Raw genomic sequence first — 20750 nt, 5'->3', positions numbered from 1 at the left:
CTAAAAAAATTGAAATGTATTAAAAATATTTCCAGCATTATATCCCTTTCATGCAAAACACAAATATTTAAACTGATCAGCTGGTGCATTTAATTTAAGTTGTTCTTATAGACACAATGACTGGGACCAACTTGTTTATGACAAAAGTAATGGCTGGTCTCATAAATTCAAAACAACCAAATCTTCCGGACTTATTTGCCTCTTCATGTCCTGCTGAATATGAATGAAGCACATATTTCTGTTAATTGTTTCTTTCTGTCTACCTATCAACTATTTGTCTTCAAGACCTTCAATATGGACTGTACTTAATCAGGAAATCCTGCAAAAGGAAATCAAGGATAATGTTAATACATTTAAGACAACACTGTAGAAATATCACTTCCCAAAAGTATAGCCAGCAAGGCAATGTGGTCATATGAAATATTCTTCTCTTTACCTATTGACTACCAGATGTGAACAGCCAAGAGGACTTAGTAAACTGCTACGAAGACGATGGAAAGCTAAATCCACTCTCTCAGAGGGTTTTCTTTATGTTTAAAAAATATCGGAGGGCTACAGTTTAAAACAATAAATAACTAATAACATTCACAAGTCAGTCAACAGTAGAAGTGGAGAGTCAGTGAGTGAGTTTAGTTTTATCATATCACACTTTTATAAGGCAGCAGACCTGTTAATGCTTACTTTCTTTGTACAACTTAGATATTTTTACACCCGTGACAAGTACTAAATAGATACGTTTGGTTTAAATCAATGCCACCTGCAGAGATTACATAATTCACTTAGCCAATGATCCTTCTTTCACCTTAGAAAGAAGTATATATCCCATACATGCCCACATGATGAAGCAAACAATTTTTTTCATTCTGTTTTGCAATTAAGTTTGAGTGCAAGCAGCAGCTTACCAAGTTTAGTTGAAAATCTATGTTAATTCCCACTGATTTATTCCACAGAGGGTGGTAAATAACTACCTAAAAAACTTCTTTCAATTGCATGTTTTTCAAATGCCTTTGGATTTAGACTCCAAAGCCCCCCTCCATGCTCCAGAAAAATATTCTTTAGATATTTTGCCAACAGATGAAATAATTTGAATCAGAAACCTGATTTACATAATCACCATCTTTCTATTCCATAAAATGCTGCTTTGAATACAAAGAAACCTGGACATTTTACCTTGTCATGAGCACTGCCTACAAAGTTCTTGAGGAAGTAGATGTATCTGGCTGCAAACTCAAACACAGTTGCTTTGTCCGTTTTCTCGGACATTCCTGGCACCAGCTGTCTCATTAAGTCACAAGCTTCTTTGATCCTAGCCCTGTCATGATAAATATTTTCATTTCTAGATAACAGCAACAGCCAAAATTCCTCCATTCTGCAGCTACTACAACATACAGTAACGTCACAATATGGAACAGAAACATCACAATATTGAACAATACATGGGAAGGTGTATGCAGGAGTGCTGTTTGCAAATATACATGTCTTCAAATTAACATGTCATGATTTGTTTTCTTAACATGTAGTGAATGAGTGAGTGATTTTAGTTTTAGGCCACCTTTAGCAATATTTGAGCAATATCACGGCATGGACAGTGTTTGCCATAGGCATAAAAATTTAGGAGTCATCAGAGACATGTTTTGGGAGTCAACTTCAGTTTGGAACTTTTATCATGACATCTACTGGGATTGTTTAATAATAACAAAAAACAAGGTAAGGCAGGTCATTTAACTGGCAAACATTAAACTACCCTGATAAGTAGTTTTAAACAACAGCAAAGTACAAGTTCAGATTACCTGAACTAAGGGCCCAGTAGCATTGTGTCAACAATTACGCATGCTTCTAGTCATTCAATGCGCATTTGAGATAATTTGTACAGTAAATATGCAGGTTTTCAGTGTCATGGCAAAGACTGGATGGGGCCCACCAGAAATGGGCTTTACACACTGAACACTGGAACCACTTGGCTACCCCACTGCCCCTCTTAACATATAAGTATGTGCCATTATCAAGGAAGGTTCAGTTTCATAATGTATGCTGAAATGTGCTCTACTGTCAACTTTGAACATATACCTCCTCTTTCTTTCCTTCATGTTGTGTGACTCTCGTTCTTCATCCATGGCTTGTGGAGAATTCAACAGAGGGAAGTTGGATGAGTCCTGAACTTTGGGATCAATGGGGGAGTCATGACAACTGTATGTTGTGACAGGTGTGTCTTCTGTTGGGCTAGTGTTCTCTTCACCACTACTATTCAGCACCAAGCTCTGAGAACAAATCTGTAAAATACAATTGATTTTCGCCTACACTTCAGTGATAGTGCAGCTATGTCAACATCAAACAAGTTTTCAAGACACTGCATCCAACTCACTGTCTTCTGAAGTGGAAATATTTGTCATGTCTAAACCACCACATGTTTTACTGGAATCAGTTTCAGTGTTAACTGATGGAATGAAACATTACTGTGGTTCTCTGTAAATTTAAGCCAAATCATTAGACTGAATGTGCATATATGTCATGTAGTGGTTTAATTCATTTTGTTTTAAAAAGGAAAATACTATCTGATCACTTGATTTGCAAACTGTGACAGTGGTGTTCTGTATTCATTATCACCATACCAAAATCTAAGTTTAACAGCATGACATTTTTTGCAATACAGTATATAGAATATTCATTAGATGCTTCAAGATATGACAAATCATCAGCATCTGACCTGTATTCTGTCTCTCGGACTCAAAATGACTGGGCATGTCTAAATTGCCTAAGGTCCAGGTCAATATTAAAGAAGTGTTCTGGGCTTAGTTTGGGTTCTTCTTCAGATATTTATCTTCAAGAAGACAACTTCAGTTAGGGGACAAAATGTCAGTCTAATGGTAGAGGTACTTGGTTGACTGCAAAAGACAATGTTCACTCTAAAATCCATTGCATACCTTCATATAAAATGAGAAATAGCTAATAGGCCAGTAGAAATATTGAAAGACCTAGACATTTTCGATAACAGACAAATTTCCCATTAAAATCAATTGTGAGCATATTTCCTTGCATCATGCTAAACCCAAACAAAATCAACCTCTGGCAACTATGTTTTTTACCATCATATTTATGGGGACAAAGTTGACTGAAAAAGGAATGTATAATTTCTGGGGGAAAGCTCTCATCATGATACCTTCAAAGAGATGATGGTAATTATTTGTCTGTTTTGGTAACACATTACATTCAGTAAAAAGAAATTCGAATTGTCGAGGATATTAGGTCAACGTCATCTGTGACAGGGTCATATGAGTTATTTCCCGTTGAACATACTTTCATACCTTTCAACATCTCTTCGCTGCTTCTTATATGTTAGCAGTCACACAAAGACTGAAGAAATATAGGAGCAGCATAATTCAATCAAGTCAAGAAGTCACATCCAAGAAGTCAGGTCAACATGCTGCCATAATCTTGGTCAGTTTCAAATTTTATAGAACGTTATGGTTGCTTTAAGCTTGATGCCTCTTTAAACTGTTCCTATCAGTCTGTGCTTGTTCAAAGTGATGTGATAATTGTTACAGTAGATGGCACTATGAATCATTTACAGATTGTCATCAAATACAATCCCATTTTCACAGACATTTTCACATTTGTAGTGGATGCTACACGGAATCCTCATCCTAGTGACAGCAACTGCAAGAAGTACATAGTCTTGTGGAGCTCTTGCATGAACATCTGATCTCCTTCAGTAAGTCTTTATCAGTTATCACTGGACGCAGATTTCCTTGTGAGTTTCTAAAGCCAAAAGTTTCCTTGTTAAGTAATGTTTGAAGATGACGCCATGTGTGGACCTGCAGATGAGCCCACAAGGAATGGAAATTGCAGGTTCTTGACGTCGGTGGCATGCGCTCAACAGGAATGTATCTAGTTGATATGATGTTCAGGTATCACATGATCTAAGGTTCTTACATACTTTCCACCAGTGCAAAGACCAGCAATATATCTCTCTCCTGCTTTCTCCAGATCATCCAATGACACATCATCTTCACCAAATACTTGTACTACTGCTTGAAGGTCAGGTAATGAAAAAAGGTGCTTCATATGCTTATTTACTTTACCAAAGCCAAACACAAAAGATGTAGTATCACATCCTGAAACAGCATGCAAGAAGGGCAACAACTGGCACTGATGATAACCAATGGAAAGCTGCGCTTCTTGTATTGATATTGTACATGTTCTCGTCTTCATATAGACATCACACTGGGGTTCGACTCATCCTCGATAAGTCTCCACTATACCCTGAACGCATCTACGGCTCTGCCCGATAAATTTATTACCTCCCTTTGCTGGCTCCGCCTTCTCACAGTAGCCAAACAGCTAGGCCGCCGTTATAACCGAGCTTGCCAGTGTCAACAAAGGTAGCGGTCGCAACTGTGAAGGTTTGCTTGCAGTGCGTCTAAGATTTTAGGGAAATCATACAAACAAATTGACAGGTCCGAAACTTTAAAACAACATATGCAAGAACGCCTTCTACCTCTTCCAGAGAACCTCTGCATGGTTTCTGTTGCCAAGTACAATCGGTTAGATAATTCAAAAAATGAAAGTGAGTTGTGATTGGTTCGCTCAACTTCCCAGCGTAGACAAAAAGACAGTCAATGGAGGTAATAAATTTATCTGGCAGGGCCGTAGATGCGTCCAGGGTATAGTGGAGACTTATCGGAACGTATACCCTGGAGATATCGAGGATGGGTTCAACTTTGTGCATCAACAAAACATGGACATCTGTATCACTTGAACAACATGAACTGTGTTGTTTGTATCAGAGAACCTGAGTGCCTCTCTAACAATTACAACATCTGCATCGCTTTCTCTTCCTGCATGTTGTACACAGATATTTGTATCCTTGAGGTATTCAGATAATAGGTTGATAATAGTCTGTTTGTTCCTCTTGTTGGCGAGAAAACTGCTTTAGTCAGATGGTACAGGTGTGTTTGATGTGGCTTTGTGTTCCAATGTGTTGGTATAAGCCATACACAGATCATGAATTGTGCCTATTTTGGGCCTATTCATTTGTTGATGCACAGCACAGCCATTAACAACAGTCATTCCAGAGACGATGTTACCAGAGACCACAATGTTAGGATTTATCTTTATGACGTATCGTGAAAGTTGCGACTTCTGGGACTTTCACATTGTGCCATCTTCATGGAAAAGAGCTGGTGAGACAGATGCAAGTTCAAAGCTAACTACTGATGAAGGAAGAGGTCCAGAAACATAGACAACTGACAACAGATGTTGGTACATCTCAGTAGAAGACACCGTCTTTTAAATTCACTGCCTTTTTCATCACAGCAAACATAATAGCTTGGTTGCTTTTTCTTCAGTGTCACATCTTCCAACATTACTGTCATGAATGGCATTACCAATGCCAATCACTCTGTCAACAATGACTCTATCATCAGCAATCAGCCCTGTGGCAATGTTTCTAAGCTCTTAATTGTCTCCACCTTGAAATGGGTTGAGGGTCCTGAAATAGCGAAGGATGGTCCGCATATCATTAAAGTCTTGATGGATTCGTCCCACTTTCATTTCATGATTCTGTTCTGACCTTGAGCTGGTGGTATTTTTCATCAAGGCTTTCAAGGAATCAGTATACTGAGTGGTCACATGTGCTGACAACAGCCACTTGGTCCCTGCACCTTCCCTATGAGTGATATTGATGAGCCCGCCTTGTGTCTTTCCAGCCCTCATCAGAGACTGTTCTATGGCAATATCACTCCAAGTACCCCTCCAGAACAGCTTGCTGTTACGACGGACTGTGAAAAGGCCATTTTTCACAGGATGTTCAAGGCATAGACATGGATTTTTTAAATCCTGTAAATATAGCCGGCAATACTTGGCACAGTTGTTATGTCCTGTAGCCACAAACCAGGGTAGCACATCTTGTGATTCTTTCAGATGAAGTGTCCACTTCCCTGTGCACTCTGCTCTGATGAACAAACAGACAACTGACACAAAGTCCAGAAAATTTAACCACAAACTTGCAATCCTTGATTCTTGCAGTTTATGCTTTGAACTTTTTAATCTAGATAATACCTCTGTCATGTTGCTGTTTACAACATCAGCGATTGTTTGCTCATGTTGCATTAGCTGCTCGTTCATGACTTCAAGATCTGTGAACATCTGGTCCATCTCTGGGCTTCTTTGAATACCATTCTGCAGGGTTTCATTCTGATTGTTTGAACAATCATAGTTGTCTTCAAATTCAGCTCCATGCTCTTCTTCAGCAATATCTCCTTAAGGCATCAATGGAAGTACATGCCAAGCATTACATGTGAGAAGACATACTCTAAGGGTCTTTGTATAAGTCTTTCCTTCCACCATTTTTGGTATGGAATTTCGAACATATACAGTTGCCCTAGCTTCATGTAGTCCAGAACCTTCACTAGCCTTACAACCAGCCCCTAGGAAGGACATCAGTTGAAGAAATAAGGTTGTATTTTATCATCAAAATGACCAGAAGATGCAGCTTCTGCAGAAGATTTCTTCTTGCACTTGACAATTATTGTTTGTTTTGAAGCAGGGGTTTGGAAAGCAGTTATATCCATGACATGAGTTGAATTATGTCCAGTGACAGTGTCTTCATTGTAATCAAACTTGTCAGCCACCCATTGACAAAATCCACCACCTTGCGTTGCTGCCTCGATTTCAGGTGGAAGATCCTCAACAGATTCAGTCACTACAGCTGATTTCTCGAAATCCATTTCCTGGTCATAAGACAGAAAATCCAAGACCTGACAAGACATTTAGCAGTACTCTGGACCTTGTTGTTTGGTGGATGAAAATGCCTGTGGAGAGCATCAGAGGTGAAAGATATGGATTTGGAGCTGAAGCTTGAATTAATGCATGACAAGGAAAAATAACTTTGTTGTTGTTTTTCCAAGGCAGTTTCTGTGGTGACCTTTCGCATCATACTTCTGACAAATACAAGAACATCAGGTATGGCAAGTTTATCAATGTCAGTATCTTTTTCTGGTCCAGACTCGATTATTTACAGACAGCCGCCATATAACTGGAATATTGCAGAGTGTGGCATAAAATTAAACTAATTCATTCACTCACTCAGATGTTTGATGCTGTAAGGCTCCACATCTTCTGCAAGATATAATGTTACAATGATCTGCAAATCCTGTATGGTGAACTAAATGTTCTGTTGAAAGAATAACCATCTGCATAAGGAGGAAAAAGCTATACTGTTGGCTGTGTCCTCATTTCTTGTATTAGTGTCACTTCTACAACTTCCTGACAAGAACTTCGGCATACATGGTCTGTGGTACTTGGCCTCAACAGCTCGAATGTCCCCAGCTTTCGCAATCCTAGCTTTGACTTCTGTTGCTTTCTCATCAGATCTCTGATTACAAACTTGTAACAGTGTACCAGTGTACTGCAGAGGCCTGTTAAGGATAACGACGACCTTTAACAAAATCAATTTCTTCAGCACAAATTAAACAGTGAGTATCAAACTTAAAATTTGTGCCCAGTGTTAACACATCCCTTTTGGTTGTTTTTTAACATGCAGAATCAGATTGGGTGTTGGTAGCTTCAGCTTTGGAAATGTCCTTGTTTGCTGTACAAGTCTTCCTGCAACTCTCATGTACGAAGTAGTCAGTATTCATATGTATGAATAATTATGGTTAGTATTCATATGAGTGTGGATGTTATCTTCACGTTTCATGGATACTGCAATCAAAGATGATAGTCCCTTTGAAGACAGTTTGACATTAGCTCCATCAACACCACACAGGGCACAGCTATGCTCAGCATCATCTGGAATTAAAAAAATATAGGTGGTTGGTCTTGAACATATTTAACATGTCAGTGGCAAAGTAAGTTAACTACTAATTAAGTAATAATTATTTTCTCAACAAATATTTGTTGCAAAATAAGTATGCAATTTTAATTATCATGATACATTGCACTTAGATTTCAAAACATGATAAATATTGAAGTTCTTTCAAAAGCAATCAAAAAAAGAATTTGGCATAGCTTCCATGTGCCGGGCTACCTGCCCAGACTAGGGAACATATGTTCAAATAAGTGAACCCCTCCTACCCCTAGGCTAAAGGACAACTGTCCATTGTGCAGTGCTTTTCCCTTAGCCAATCACATCAGTAAAGGTTTACATATTAATTGTTTGATAATTAATTAAATGTGGTTAGTACTTACCTTATAACATGTCAGTTGAAGCCATCAAAATTTCTTTACTAAATCATTCATGCAATTAATTATGCATTATTATCAACCTGAGACTTCATGCACCATTATTTTTAATTTGTTCATGTATTGTCATTTCATAAACTGAATATAAAGTTATAAAAGTATTCATGGTGGTATTTTTATATTAGATACAGACATATATAGATCAACAATAAACAATATTGTACACTTTTTCCCTATCAAATAACCTTACATTGTCATATATGAAATTAGTTGTGACGGTAATAGCACACCATCAATAGCTGTCTGCTAAAATACAAGTGTGGTGTATCTGGGTCTACAGTCCCTCAAAACATATTTACCAATATTATAAATTATGTGTAGGGCATGAAAAAGATTGGGAAAACAGATTTAACTTTTGTTTCCCTCACAAATTTATTTTCTCTGAAACATATGTAAATATCATTGCAGTGCTATCTGCACTGTCAAAACTGTGATTACTATACTCGAAGAATATATCAAATAGTGATGTCTTCAATAAAAAGTTGTTATACTGGTCAGTGCTTTTGAGTTATATGTACAATACTTACCAGAGCTGCTGTGCGTTGCTGATGGCATCATCTTGGAACAATGTTTTCGCAGAAAAATGACCATGAGCTGGAGAGACCACCAGTGGGTGGCATGTTGTTTTGGTGACGGACACTACAGATACTATTCTTACTCCTAGGCCAAATGTAGAGATATCATGAAAATCAGGTAATATGATACACCCAGCCTTATCACCCATACTGCATATCTTGACCATGTGGAACACCAGTGCTTGTCACCACACATTAGACAATGTGATCAATTCTCAAGCAGTTTGTATATGAACATGTGGACACTGTTTCAACAGTGGACTGAACCCAGTTAGTTTTTAGTAACCTGATACCTCCTGTAGCTAGTTCCACATCAAAAAGAATTTGTGGAGGGTGGGAGGTGTCATATTAATTACTGAATAACATGTTTACTGCTGCTGAGAGATCCTAAAAGATAGGGGCTTTTCTAGCATTTGGCCTAGGACTATTCTGTTGACAACTACTTAACATGCAAAGAACGGCATTCAACAAATGTGACTGGAAAGCAAACTCAAATGTAACAACTTTGCCAGAGGTTGATTTTGGTTAGGTTTTGACGGGAAAGAATTTACGAACAAGAGAATGCATTTGGCACACGTATTTGTCGGTTATCAAAAATGTCTAGATCTGATTTAATTATGGGATTTATCTACTGGCCTGAAATATCCCCTTAGCCATTTCTTATTTTATTTCTGATATAAACAGCCACATTTCTTGTGTATAATATGGCAGACACACTCTATAATCTGCCATGTTACCCCCACACAATGCTAGAAACCCTCAAACGCCCCTGGTGATGAACACATCATCAATCTTATGTTATGTTGTGAGTTCCACACGTCCAACATGTAAAGCATAAAGTACACTACATTCTCTGGGAAGGACGCTTTCACCAGGCATGTTAACAACAAACACAGAAACTCTGGTCATGTTTGTAGAATATGTGCCAAAAACGACAGCTGCATGACACATATTGGCCCATGGCTCCAATCTTAAGGCAGGGATAAACCTGGCTCAGAAAACATGTGAGATAAAATCTCACATGGGATCAAAAGCATGAGATTTTTTCAAATCTTATGAGATTTAACTGTTCATGATCGTTCAGAAGAAAAAGAAAACGAGACAAATAAGACATTGTCATAATCAATTTCAAGTGAAGCAATCCTCAGTTGCAATGAATTACAAGTCTGTAGATCTACGAGCATCACCATTGGTGTCTGCATTCCGGTTGTCATCAAGGTCAACGACTTAACTCTTTCAACACCAGTCAACCAGAGGCATTATACTTCCATGACACCGAGTTCCTAGCAACTCTGAGGTCATAGTTTATGGTTATCAAGAGAAAATATCAACTTATAAATCATTATTGCTACTGCATATCATACACCAGTTGAAAGGACTAATCTTACTGTTTATAAATATGAAAGTTACTTTTATCATATGTTTTACGTAATATGACTACAACTTAAATAAGTTAATTTGTAATGAAAATGCAGGCATAGACATTTATATGTCTAGATGAACCACGGAGGAAGAAAAACCTGGAGCGTTTTTTTCTATTTGTAACAAGTCATGACATCCCCTTCACTTTTTCTTTCATATGTTCATTTATACACGATCAGAAAATTATTCTAGAAAGATTTCTGAAGTAATATGTATGGTCGTGTATTTCCCGATATCAGTGGCAATTCCCTTGGTAACGTGATACAACAGCGTGAAAAACCACCATTTTAAAATCTTTGTCCGATAATGAATAACATGTGAGGCGATTCGTTTGATGGCGGGTATCATTCGAAAGCTCTGAACATCAACAAAATGACGGATGTCGTGTATATAGCCACAGCCGTATCCTTGCCAAGAGTATTTTCATAGTTGTAAGAAGCGGTTTTATTGGATAAACATTGGTTTCTAATGACGCTTTTTAGACTCAGTCTGCAGTAAGGATCGTGATTGGTCAATATCAGACAAGTGACCTAAGTCAGCCAATCAGATAACAGCAATGGATACTGTTCCCCCCCACCCCCCACAAACGAGAAAGAATGACATGACACGATCGCGCAATAAAGTTTGAAATAGTAAGTTATAATGTTTGTTAGACAATTTTTATGAATATTGTTATTGATTTTATTCTTCAGTTTATGTGATTTGTTTAATTATGTCCTCTACGCATTGTTGATTTGCTCACTGAGAACTCGGATGTGGAACCGTTGCCGAAGCATGTGTGTGAGAATAGTTTTTTTTCAATAACATTGCGAAAAATAGTTTACAATTCTAACCTTGTCGATAAAATATCTGAAATGTAATAAGTGTTGAAAGGCATTATGAAGAGTGAAAGATTTGATAAATGAATCATATATTAGTTAGGTTCCGAAAAGTATAAATCATTTTGATGCAACTACTGACTGGTCGTTTTTTCGAGCTACAGCTCCTGGGGACTGGCGATGTCTTGGCTAATTTTTCGGCCTACGGTGTTGAAAGGGTCAAACTGTTTCTTCGTTTTCATTCGTCGTCTTTAAGAATTTAAAGATTTTTATATCGAATAAGATGGTTTCGTTAGTAGCCACCCTTTGTGTGACGTTGCAGAACACAACTTCCGAATGCGAACTCTGTACACCGTCGCACAGTGCATAAACAACACAGTAGTGCGAGGTTCAGAGTTTGCCATACTCCTTGCAGTGCAGCTCATTTTGTGCAGCACTGTGTAACGATGTTCGATGTTCCATACCAGAAGTTATGTTTCGAAGAGTAAAAATACGTAAAAAGCAACGGGAATATCTTTGACAGGACCAAATAACGACAAATCCTTTCTCAGTAAAACAGATTTAAAAACTTCCTATCATAAAGGTGAGCAGGATGCGATTTTAAATCGCTGCAGGTAGATTTGAGTGCGATTTTAAAGCAACTGGTGCGAGAAAATCGCGATATCGCGGCCCAAGTCAATCCCTGTAATAAGGCATCGGAATACTGGGAAAGGGTAGGTCCACTAACAAAGATGCCAAACTGACATCCCCTACTAAAGCGATTGCCCATACACCGGACCACCTCTGGAAGCACCTAGCCGCTGAGGAAGAAATGAACAAGGGATTCACCCCAGTCCCACCGCTTATTAATTGGTCACACACTATCAACAAGACGTCTATTTCATTGCTATACATATACAATAAACTGACCTGGACAAGCTTGCTGATGACAAATACCAGTTAGTTAACCCTGAATAATCATGTTTAACGTTTCAAAATCATACATGTAAGTCTAAGATCATTGTTAGGGGTGAAACAACATACCTCGGCATAAGCAGAACCAAAATATTTTGCCTTCAGTTCAATATACCGTAATGCAATCCAAAAATTAAGCATCTTCAACTTTTGTACTATCGTTTTTATCTAGTCATAAAAGACAGATTTGTCCATTCAAAATGACAGAGATTATGGTTGTTTGTTACCATGTTATTAAACAATGTCAGGTTTGGCTCTTGTCGACTATTTTTTGCATTATGATCATGTATTAAATACCGAACAAAAATGGGCCAAATTGCCCTTGTATCACAAAACGTATCGCACAATGGTAAGAGTATGCTGTTTCCCCCATTCATTGTCAGAGAATTTTCAGTATAAAGGTCATAGACCCTTAATACATTCATAATATGTACATATAACATGCACATAATTCTGAACAGGAATGTTCAGTTGATGAAATTTTCTTACTACAGAAAGAGAGTGCCTAAATTCACATACAAACTCTCACTTCATTTTGAACACAACCAGCTGTTTTTCTCAGTTTTGGAATTACCAATCATACCTGCGATACTGGGGTGAAGTTTGGTTTGTTTACCAGCATAGGTGTGACAGCTTGGACATTAGCTTGGAGAGACTCAGGGGTCATGGAGTTAGGCTCTGCAATGTACAGGATCTGACCGCTTCGTGGATGAGGGGTGTAAACATAGGTGCTGTTGCTAGTGGACTTGGTGCAGGGTTGATGGTTGACGGGCATGGTAGTCATGCTCTGATGGTCTGATACCATAGGTTGCACTGTTGTCTTTGGTATAGACAACACACTGACTGTCTGCAGTTGATTCTGTATATGTTGATGCTGCTTCCTGGACACAGGTGTTGACACAATGTTATCTCCTGGTAGGATCTCATACCTTTTAAGAACAAATTCACACAAATAACATTCAAAGAGAGGAATGTCTTGAAAATTGGTTCTTCTTACGAAATACATTATCTTCACAACCAGTGGAGTCGCCAATCACAGTGATGGCAACAGGTGAAAGTGATTTCAGTTGAAAATCAGCTGGGGTATGGGGGTCACAAGCCCCCAACACCTTCCAGTATCAATTGCTTTGCATTTAAATCCGCAGATTACCACAGATTTGCAGAAAGTTGCCATCCCTGCAATCAACAAATCACAAATGAAACCCTAATATAAACTGTGACACTGTGATTCATTGTGATTCACCAACAAATATTATAACTGACTGGGAGTGGGACGGGTGCAGGGACTTTTTCAGTCTCCATGTTTGAATCCTAGGATCCCCTGAAGTTGTTTCTTTGAGGACAAAGGGAATGAATTTCATGCTTTGGCTCAATGCTGACCTGGAAACATCATTAGTTCAAAATATACCTTGACAGAAAAAGTGGTGGTCCTTCATTAAATTTTATGGGTCTTTGCTGGTAATATTTCAGATAGTTACTTCAGAGCCTCAAACAACTGTATAGACAGTTGCCATGACTGATTGGTATGCTCTTATTCTTGTGTGCCTTCCGCAGGCTGTATTTTGTATTTTCAGTGTCCATTCTCTACACTTGTGCATGCTGTACACATTTGTCTGTCACATTAAACCCTGCTAGTCTACAGATTGGTATTTACTAATTAATATATGTATTCTAATATATCTTTTAGAAAAACACATGAAATCTAAGATATGAAGTCAGCAAAATGTGTTGCACACTACTTCAAACACTACTTTTGAGGTCACAACAATAAAAAAATAAAAATTAAGATATTCTCACCATCCTGTATCTCCCATGGCTGACATCATTTGCAGCTGGGTTGGATTCATCTGATGTGTGCTGTCACGACTGTTTTTGCTGGGAGACTTAACAGTGAACACTGGAGACTCACTTTCAAGTTCCAAGTCTGTTGTCACCGTATTTATACTATGACAGAGAAACTTTATGAAAGCATTTTTAAATAAACCATTGCAATGACACAATTAACCATATCATGTCACATATTTGTTGCTATGAACACCTCATTAATCGCTTATAAATGCCTGACCAAACAATCCCCACGGGCCTTTCACTATGACTGATATTAAAAAAACAAAGGAAGAAGGACACAGAAAAGAAAGTTTGAACATCCTGGCCAGAGTGAGAATGAATATATCCTGTAGACTTTTATTGATGATGAGTTTGTTCAATTTAACTTATGTATGTGAACAATTAACAAACATCACAAGTTTGACACAAAGCACTTTAAAAGATATATCTGTCAACAGTATCATATAAACATCATCACATAGTATTCATGTTGAAACATGTTTCACTGTGTACACAATATAAGTAGTTGCATAATAATGCAGTACACAAATGTAATATCATTGGCACTGTAATACGGTAAAAATCTGAATACATACCCATTTATTATCTCCATTTTCATCCTTTTGGGTGTGTCCTGCCCACTTAAAGCCCTCCTAATATCACAATCTGAAGTTCCCTCAACATTTGATTCATATGGTATTTTAATCAAATTTTCATTGTCTTCCAGTAACTTTTCATGAAAATGAATATTTCTCTGATGATCTGAATCTGATGTGAATTCCGAAAAATCATCGAATCTCCCGTCCTCTGATTTTGTTGGTGAGTTTTCTTCCAGTTCAAGATCAATGATGTTTCGTTGCATTCGTCTTGGTGACATATGTTTCCTTTTCCTGTCTGGTGACAACTGCCCGCCACTTACGTTATTGAACATTTCAGACGAAAAATCTGCCATTTCTGATAATAATTCCTCGGATGGCTTGTCAACCTTGTCAACTTTGCCTGGGTTAAAAAAACATGAAATAATGTAAAACCCTTCTCTCAATCATTTACACTATCAATACCATTGGCAGCAATAAAATCAAGATTTTACGGTTTTCGACCAATCGGATACAGATTAAATTTAGTTCATCAATTACATTCAAAAGGTAGCGAATCCTTCCTGGGTGAGTTTCACAATTTACTTGGCCAAGGCAGGTTTCGAAAGACCATTACTCCTTCTTAACTTAGTCATGCCTCTTTTCAAAGAAAATATTCCAAATGATACGTACATAGTCAGTCGCACCAGTAAGAAATCTGGATTTGATATAATGGAGGGTAACTTGACGATTTTCGATGGCGGGACTTGCTGTTACATTGCGTGCACCTCACGACTTTCGAACGCGCTGAGCTCGTCTGCTGCTTGGCACTATGACGTCATTGTCACATGATCGGACGAGCACTTGTCACATGACATTGGTAACGTGAGCCATTATTGTATGTTGATTAACAGTCAAGAATAACTCGAAAAGATCTGGGTTATAATACTGGTTTCTCTCAACCCATGCTTATCGTAAGGTCAGGATCACTGACTGACTAAACTGGTTAACGCACATCTCACTTGTGTAGATCCATATGCTCATGATGTTGATCACTGTCAAGATTGTCGCGTCCAGATTCAGTTATCTAAACTGCCCTCATAAAGCAATAACAAGCAAACAGACAACAATGTCAACAAGCGCTTGCTAGGTGATGTGAATACTGAAGACTCTGTCGTACATATGCATGTAGACATCCCGAAATACATTAATACATAATTGCATAATTAAATAAAAGGTATAGTTATAAAGGGTCCATAGTTACAAATATCTATTTTTTTTCTAGAATAGGTATGATGCATGAACATACCAGAGGTGAGTGTGCGCGCGTGCGCGCGTATATGTGTAAAGTCTTGTAAGGTAAGACTCTAGTGCTTGCATTCAAAAGGTGCCTAGAAGTTTATTCAGTGTACTCATCACGAGAAAGATGACCTTTATTGAATGCATAGGTCTTAGTAACCCATCCGTACCACAAAAGGCGACTATGCTTGTCGTAAGAGGCGACTAACGGGATCGGGTGGTCAGGCTTGCTGACTTGGTTGACACCTATCATCGGTTTCCAATGCGCAGATCAAAGCTTATGCTGTTGATCACTGGATTGTCTGACCCAGTCTCTATTATTACAGACCGCCGCCATTTATCTGGAATATTGTTGAGTGCGGCGCAAATTTAAACTTATTTTTCCCAACACTCAACCTCCATTGATGTTGTCCAGGTAGAGAACGTCATTCCAACTGCCATTGGCAAGTTACAGACATAATTGTGTTCTCAAAGTTTCCCAGGTTTCCACACTTCCCATCTATGAAGATCCGGGTTAGGAATGGACTCCAACAGGACATGCTTGTCATGAGGCGACTGATCGAGCCGATCGGGCTGTCAGGCTCGCTGACCTCGTTGACACATGCTCTTGACATGGACCAATGGATTGTCTGGTCCAGATCTGATTGTTCACCTATTGTCGAGTTTTTCTGATATTGTCGAGTGAGGCGTTAACCAACAAACAAACATCCCACTTCCGGCTCCAGATTGACGGGAGCGTCACTAATATGTTTCCGTGATCCCTGGAGAGTGGAGACCTTTGCGCGGCCGTCAGAGATGTCCAGATATAAAATCTGTATTGTATAAAATTTCAAGATTAGTCTTGTCAACTGAATCCCAGAATGTATCTACATCAATCTTAAGTGTATCCTTAATTGCACCGGGATGGATGTTGTGCTCCCAGAACCAGTTGCGTTCGAGTTTGCCACTCATTGGTCTCAATTGGAGTTGTCCAAACATTAATTTGGCAGTTAGCGTCGATTCCGTAGAAGCGCCAACCGAACAGGATTAGTGGACGTGATGTCACACGTGGAAGAATGAAAGGCAGTGGTAAGTCATCACTGCCATCCTTAGCGATACCATTATGTGCATAGTATTTGTCTCTTCCATTTACATCCATTAAAGAATATGAGGTAACTTGGCTACACGGTATTGGCCGATAAAGTCAGCTGGTGACTAGTGTTTTACAGGCGTTTAAAACGCCTTGAGACTCGGGGATTATCATCGAGAGGATTATGATAGTCTGTTTGCAGTGAAAACGTACCGATGAATTTCACTTTAAACAAAAATATAAATCGAATAATGTTAAATTTCGATGGCGAATCCTCATAATTTTACTGAACAATTAAATGTCAGAATTTTAACAAACTACCATAGTTTCAAATCGCTATTATTGGTTTGTATTACGGGGTATGCAAACGTCACGTACCGCACGTGCATTTGTTTTCACTGCTCCTACAACTGAGCTTACCCCCTTGTAATACAAAGCAATGATAACGCCTGTGCGTCCTTCCATCAACGTGTTTGCATTCCTTCGTCTTTTCCGGAGCAGACCTTTAAAACCTTTCAATACTTCTTCACCAAACTTCTTGTCACATGGATAGGTCCTAGTGGTGAACAGGCTCCTTTCGGCAGTCTTGGATTTGTGAACAGAGGATTTCTGAATAAAATAGGTTTTACTGTAGGATTATCGCCCTACAAACGTTAGCAAACTTCAGAGATATGGGGCCCCTGTCGCTAACCCGTGTTTTTCACAAACACCAACCGTGGGTCCACTTGCTATCTTTCTATTTTCCCGTTCCCACCTTTCACGTCATACACACAAAATCATGACGTCACCTTTTTTTGATGTAATGTTAACTTCGGAGTCATTTCGAATATATATAACATGGGGGCCACAGAAAGAAAATTGGCAACAATTTAATTTTGACCGACTCCAAAGTTTGTTGCAAACTGATGATTTGTCCTTAACACTGTTCATGGCTGGGACAATGTAGAAATATGATGAAACGTTGAATTTAGAATGCAACAAACAGGAAATCTGAAACTATTAAACTGACTCAGGATTCAACACAAATTCATAATTTTAATACGAAACTAGTAAATTGGTTGAGAGACCAACACACGTATTCATGTCCTTTAAGACAAAGTCAGGCTGGTCAAACACTGATACAAGGGAGACTACTCCTCTGAGACAAATTGACAACGCAGTCTCACACAAGGGAGACAACTCATTAGGATCCATATCTTGGACTGAGACTACTCAGCAACATCCTTGTAATGGAGACACTAATTTTGCTGAACAAATTATGAAATAACTCTAACAAGTATGGCATCTGTTGATCAGATACTGATAAGTACTGTACATTCCGTCAAGGGAAAACATTTAAAATGGACAATCAAAATCCAAAAGTAGGCCAATGCCTGAGTGTAACAGCACATAGTTACAATGTAACATTACTTCCTGAAAGTAATAAGAGCTGATCTGGTATATTATTTGCTGATGGTAATACAACACTCAGCTTGTCATATATGTGCAGTAAAGACACTGCATGGTTCTTAAAAATACGGCAAACTTGACAACTCCAATAACTCAAATTGATAAGTGTGGTATATGTACATTATGTCAGTCTTATCAGGCATGATATGGCACTAATATACTTCTGACAAGTGTCCTGACGACATACTGTACTACAACTACGTTATAGGATTGTCCCATATACTGCCACAAGCAATATATATTTATGGTCGCAGTGTAACCCTACACTTGTTGACTTTGTTCCTAAACTGATTTTGTCAGTCAGATAAGGATATAAGCCACCTAGACATATCCTCTCTGTAAAACCCAATCACACAGTGGAACTATATAGCTAAGATAGGACCTGCTGGCACACTCCATACATACACACTTGCACAAACAGAATAGGATGTTCCAAACAGAAGGATATATCACTGTGCTACTTCATCATAGAACTGGGTTACATTTCTATCATGTACAAAGGACACCTTTAGAGTTACTAAGATCAAGTAAGTTAAGGACTGTCAGTACAAGTAAGCAAACCATCAACATGGTGGTGTGACACTAACATGAGTGATAGAGGGAAAGGAAAACCCACAAAAAAACCCACAAAAAAACCCAAAACACATGAGTAACAGTTATAAAGTTAACCTGAAGTGTGTAAAGGAACACCATCCTGGCAGACATTGAACAACTTCCCATTTTACTTAACTGCAATACTGATTATGTTTAACTGTCGGTCAAAACGAACACCTTAACACATGGTACAGAATATAGCAATAAGCTAACGTATTTAACTGAATATATCAGCAATATCTGGCTTCATTTGTTGGTTGTATTATATCACATCACAGGGGGTGGTCTCTCTATGATGGACTTTAATGCTTTAGCATTCAGGTTTGTTCCAAGAACCCAAATGGGCTGGCTGGCTCTCCAACTAAATGCACTAAATACTGCCTCTGATTGTTTACTAATCTCTGACCCAATACTTTTTTGACTTTATGGTAGCCTTTACTGTAAATAGCTGGGGCACACACAAAAGTCTAACAACTTCACTAGTTACTCTGGATATGAACTCACTTCCTTGGTCAGAGACCAGAGTATTACACACACCATATCTAGCAAACAACTGAAACAGCGCACTTGCTACAGTCAGGGCATCCTTGTTGGTCAGTAACTACAAACTTACTGAAGATGTCTATGGCTGTGAACACATAAGTATTCCCCTGTGTTGTAAGGGGAAGTGGTCCACATAATTCAACCTCCCAAACCTGGAAAGGAGCACTTGGAGTAGGAAGCGGGACAACACCAGCGTGTGTGTTTTACGAGCTTGACAAGCATGGCAGGATTTAACATAATCTGCAACAATCTGACCAAGTCTCTTGAAATAGTACTTGTCTTTCAATTGGTCCACTGTATCAACAATACCTCCATAGCCAGCTAATGGGGAGTCATGGTGTAATTCAATAACAGGTTTCTGTGGAATTCTTGGCATAACAAGCTGGTAGTGCTGGAGATTTCTTCGTCTCTGACTTTCTGCTGTCTGAGATTGGAATAGTAGATTAGAGAACATGCTGTAGTCTGCTACGTCTAGCAGCAGCTTATGGGCTTGTTTCTGGGAGTCAGGCAACCATCCCTCTGTTAGATTTTTGATGATTGGCTTCAAATCTAGGTCATTAGCTTGTAGCTTAGATACTGTAGTTTCAGTGATTAGCCCATGATCAAACAGTTCAATGCTTTTCGTCAGGAGTTCATCAATATTGCTGACACAAGAAGATGGTTCTTCAATCTCAGTCTGGGTAGAGATTTCAGATGACATAAAGCATGTTGATACATTGAAACACTCAGGGTTGCTGTCCTTATTTAAAGCTATATCACTGTCTATTTGTCTTTGATTGTCAAGGTTGGACTGGTCACTCTCAATGGGGCTGCAATGTTTGTTAATTAGTTCACAGGAATGATTAAAGCCATTTTTACACTCAACAACTGCAGCACTGCTGTCTACAGATTTTGTTAAATTTTCCTTACCGTTTCCATCACTTTCAGCAGACTGGGGTAAAGTACACTTCCCCAGTCTCTTGTACCTAGATTTCTTGTATCTGGTGCGTGTTGTGGGAATGGCTACATCGTCAAGGTCCTCTGTATCTGCATCATACTCACCCTGAACCTGAACCAGTGGCTGAAGACTTCTGTTGGAAGGTGCAGCTACTTGATTCACTTTTGGCCCTGCAGTAAATCTCTTAAATCCTGCCCATCTGGAAAAGTGATTTTTCCAGTATTATCTGGTACATATGGAAAATAAGGATCAGATTCTTCTGGGCTAGAGCGAAATGTACTGTGAGCATCATTTTGAAAGCATCTTGAGAGAGCATCAGCTACCACCATCTGCTGAGCTGGTTATACTCATTGTCAAATGTGAACTGTTGAAGAGTGGCAAGCCATCGTTCATATATGGCTCCCTTTATCTGTTTATGAAACAATGGCTTCAGGGCCTGGTGATCAC

At 38.7% G+C, this 20750-nt stretch overlaps 1 protein-coding gene and 1 pseudogene across 1 annotated transcript; both read right to left on the bottom strand.

The window, feature by feature from the left end:
- Positions 1–289: 289 nt before the first annotated feature.
- Positions 290–14789, bottom strand: LOC137261357 (uncharacterized). The gene is made up of 6 exons (XM_067799099.1): positions 14434–14789; positions 13808–13954; positions 12594–12939; positions 2068–2270; positions 1171–1312; positions 290–319 (listed from the first exon to the last, which is right to left on the bottom strand). The coding sequence occupies exons 1-6, from the start codon at positions 14787–14789 to the stop codon at positions 290–292; spliced, it is 1224 nt and encodes a 407-aa protein (XP_067655200.1).
- Positions 6438–8799, bottom strand: LOC137261960 (uncharacterized; annotated as a pseudogene).
- Positions 14790–20750: the final 5961 nt, after the last annotated feature.

Source organism: Haliotis asinina, chromosome 14, assembly GCF_037392515.1.
Source record: "Haliotis asinina isolate JCU_RB_2024 chromosome 14, JCU_Hal_asi_v2, whole genome shotgun sequence".
NCBI classification, from domain to species: domain Eukaryota; kingdom Metazoa; phylum Mollusca; class Gastropoda; order Lepetellida; family Haliotidae; genus Haliotis; species Haliotis asinina.
This window is presented reverse-complemented; position numbering and strand designations above follow the sequence as displayed.